Below are 1,104 nucleotides of genomic sequence, written 5' to 3'. Positions count from 1 at the left end.
CCCCAGTGCCTGCGAGACCAGCCCCTGGAGCGGCGTTTGTCCACTAAGGCATCGCCTGCGGCTCAGGGAGCAGTTTGCGGCCAGCGCGGTAAAACACGAACACCCCCAGGAGCCAGGGAGTGTGGAGCTGTCCTGGTCCAGGTCCTCACCGACCCCCTGGGATGCTCACCTGGTAGACGGCTTCATCGCAGGCGTTCTGCAGCCCCAGGTTAATCATGGTGTTCTGCAGCGTCCGCCCCATGTAAAACTCCAGGGAGAGGTAGTAAATCCTCTGAAAGAGAAAACCACCCCCCTGGTCACCTTCCCCGGGGCCGGAGGAGGCTCCTCTGGACCCCAGAAGCCGCCACCGGGCGTTATCTCGAAGCAAGAGGAAAAACCCCGACTCTCAAGAGAGCAGGGTGGTTTGCACCTGGAATTTGTGGGCTGGAGCTCCTCGGAGGCGGCTGTGCCCTGCAGCCCCGGCCCTGCTCTCCTGCCACTGCTACTTCCCAAGCCGGGAAGAGGGTAGCGCCGAGGCAGTTTTGTTTGGACAAGCCCCGGCGCCCTGCCCGAGAGCAGGGACAGCTCCAGGATGGTCACCCCGAGCGTGCCAGCAGCATGAAGTTAAACTTTAAAGAGGAGACGTTTCCTAACGTCACCCCGAGCTGCAAAGCAACCGGAAAACCGAGCAAGCCGCCGGGGCCAGGTGCGGGCGGCAGCCACGGGGACACGGGTTTCCTCTGCCGTCCCCAGGAGGTTCGGTCTCAGGAGCACTGCACGCTCTCGCCTCCCCTCTCACTGACACGACGGGTGCAGGATGCAGCTGGTAACGCAGAGGCTTGTGTAAGCCACCCCCCGGTGTCAGCGCTGGCAGGTTTTAAGGAAGGATTTCGGCTAGAGGAAGTCACTGACTTGACAGGTTTCCCCAGGACCTGTGTTGGGCCGGGCTGGGGACGGCCATGGGATGTTGGCACGGATCGGTTGGGCTTACTCGTTTGGTCCCAGCAGAGCCAGAGGCAGCGACACCGGGTGGACGGCACCCAGCACGGCTTGGCTATACCGGAGAGTCCCCAGATTCCAGCCCTGGAAGAAGCTCATCTTTTTTCCCCCTCAGCCCTACACAGC

General features: G+C 62.4%; 1 protein-coding gene across 1 annotated transcript in view; it reads right to left on the bottom strand.

Annotated features, from left to right (window-relative positions):
- Positions 1-1,104, bottom strand: part of PYGL (phosphorylase, glycogen, liver) — a 19,479-nt gene that overhangs the window by 11,702 nt on the left and 6,673 nt on the right. Inside the window, 1 exon segment of the mRNA XM_009322956.1 lies at positions 170-271. Within this exon segment, the coding sequence (XP_009321231.1) occupies positions 170-271 (102 nt within the window).

Source organism: Pygoscelis adeliae, unplaced genomic scaffold (genome assembly GCF_000699105.1).
Source record: "Pygoscelis adeliae isolate BGI_AS28 unplaced genomic scaffold, ASM69910v1 Scaffold314, whole genome shotgun sequence".
Classification (NCBI taxonomy): Eukaryota; Metazoa; Chordata; class Aves; order Sphenisciformes; family Spheniscidae; genus Pygoscelis; species Pygoscelis adeliae.
The sequence above is the reverse complement of the archived record's forward strand: the minus strand, read 5'-3'. Positions and strand labels throughout refer to the sequence as shown.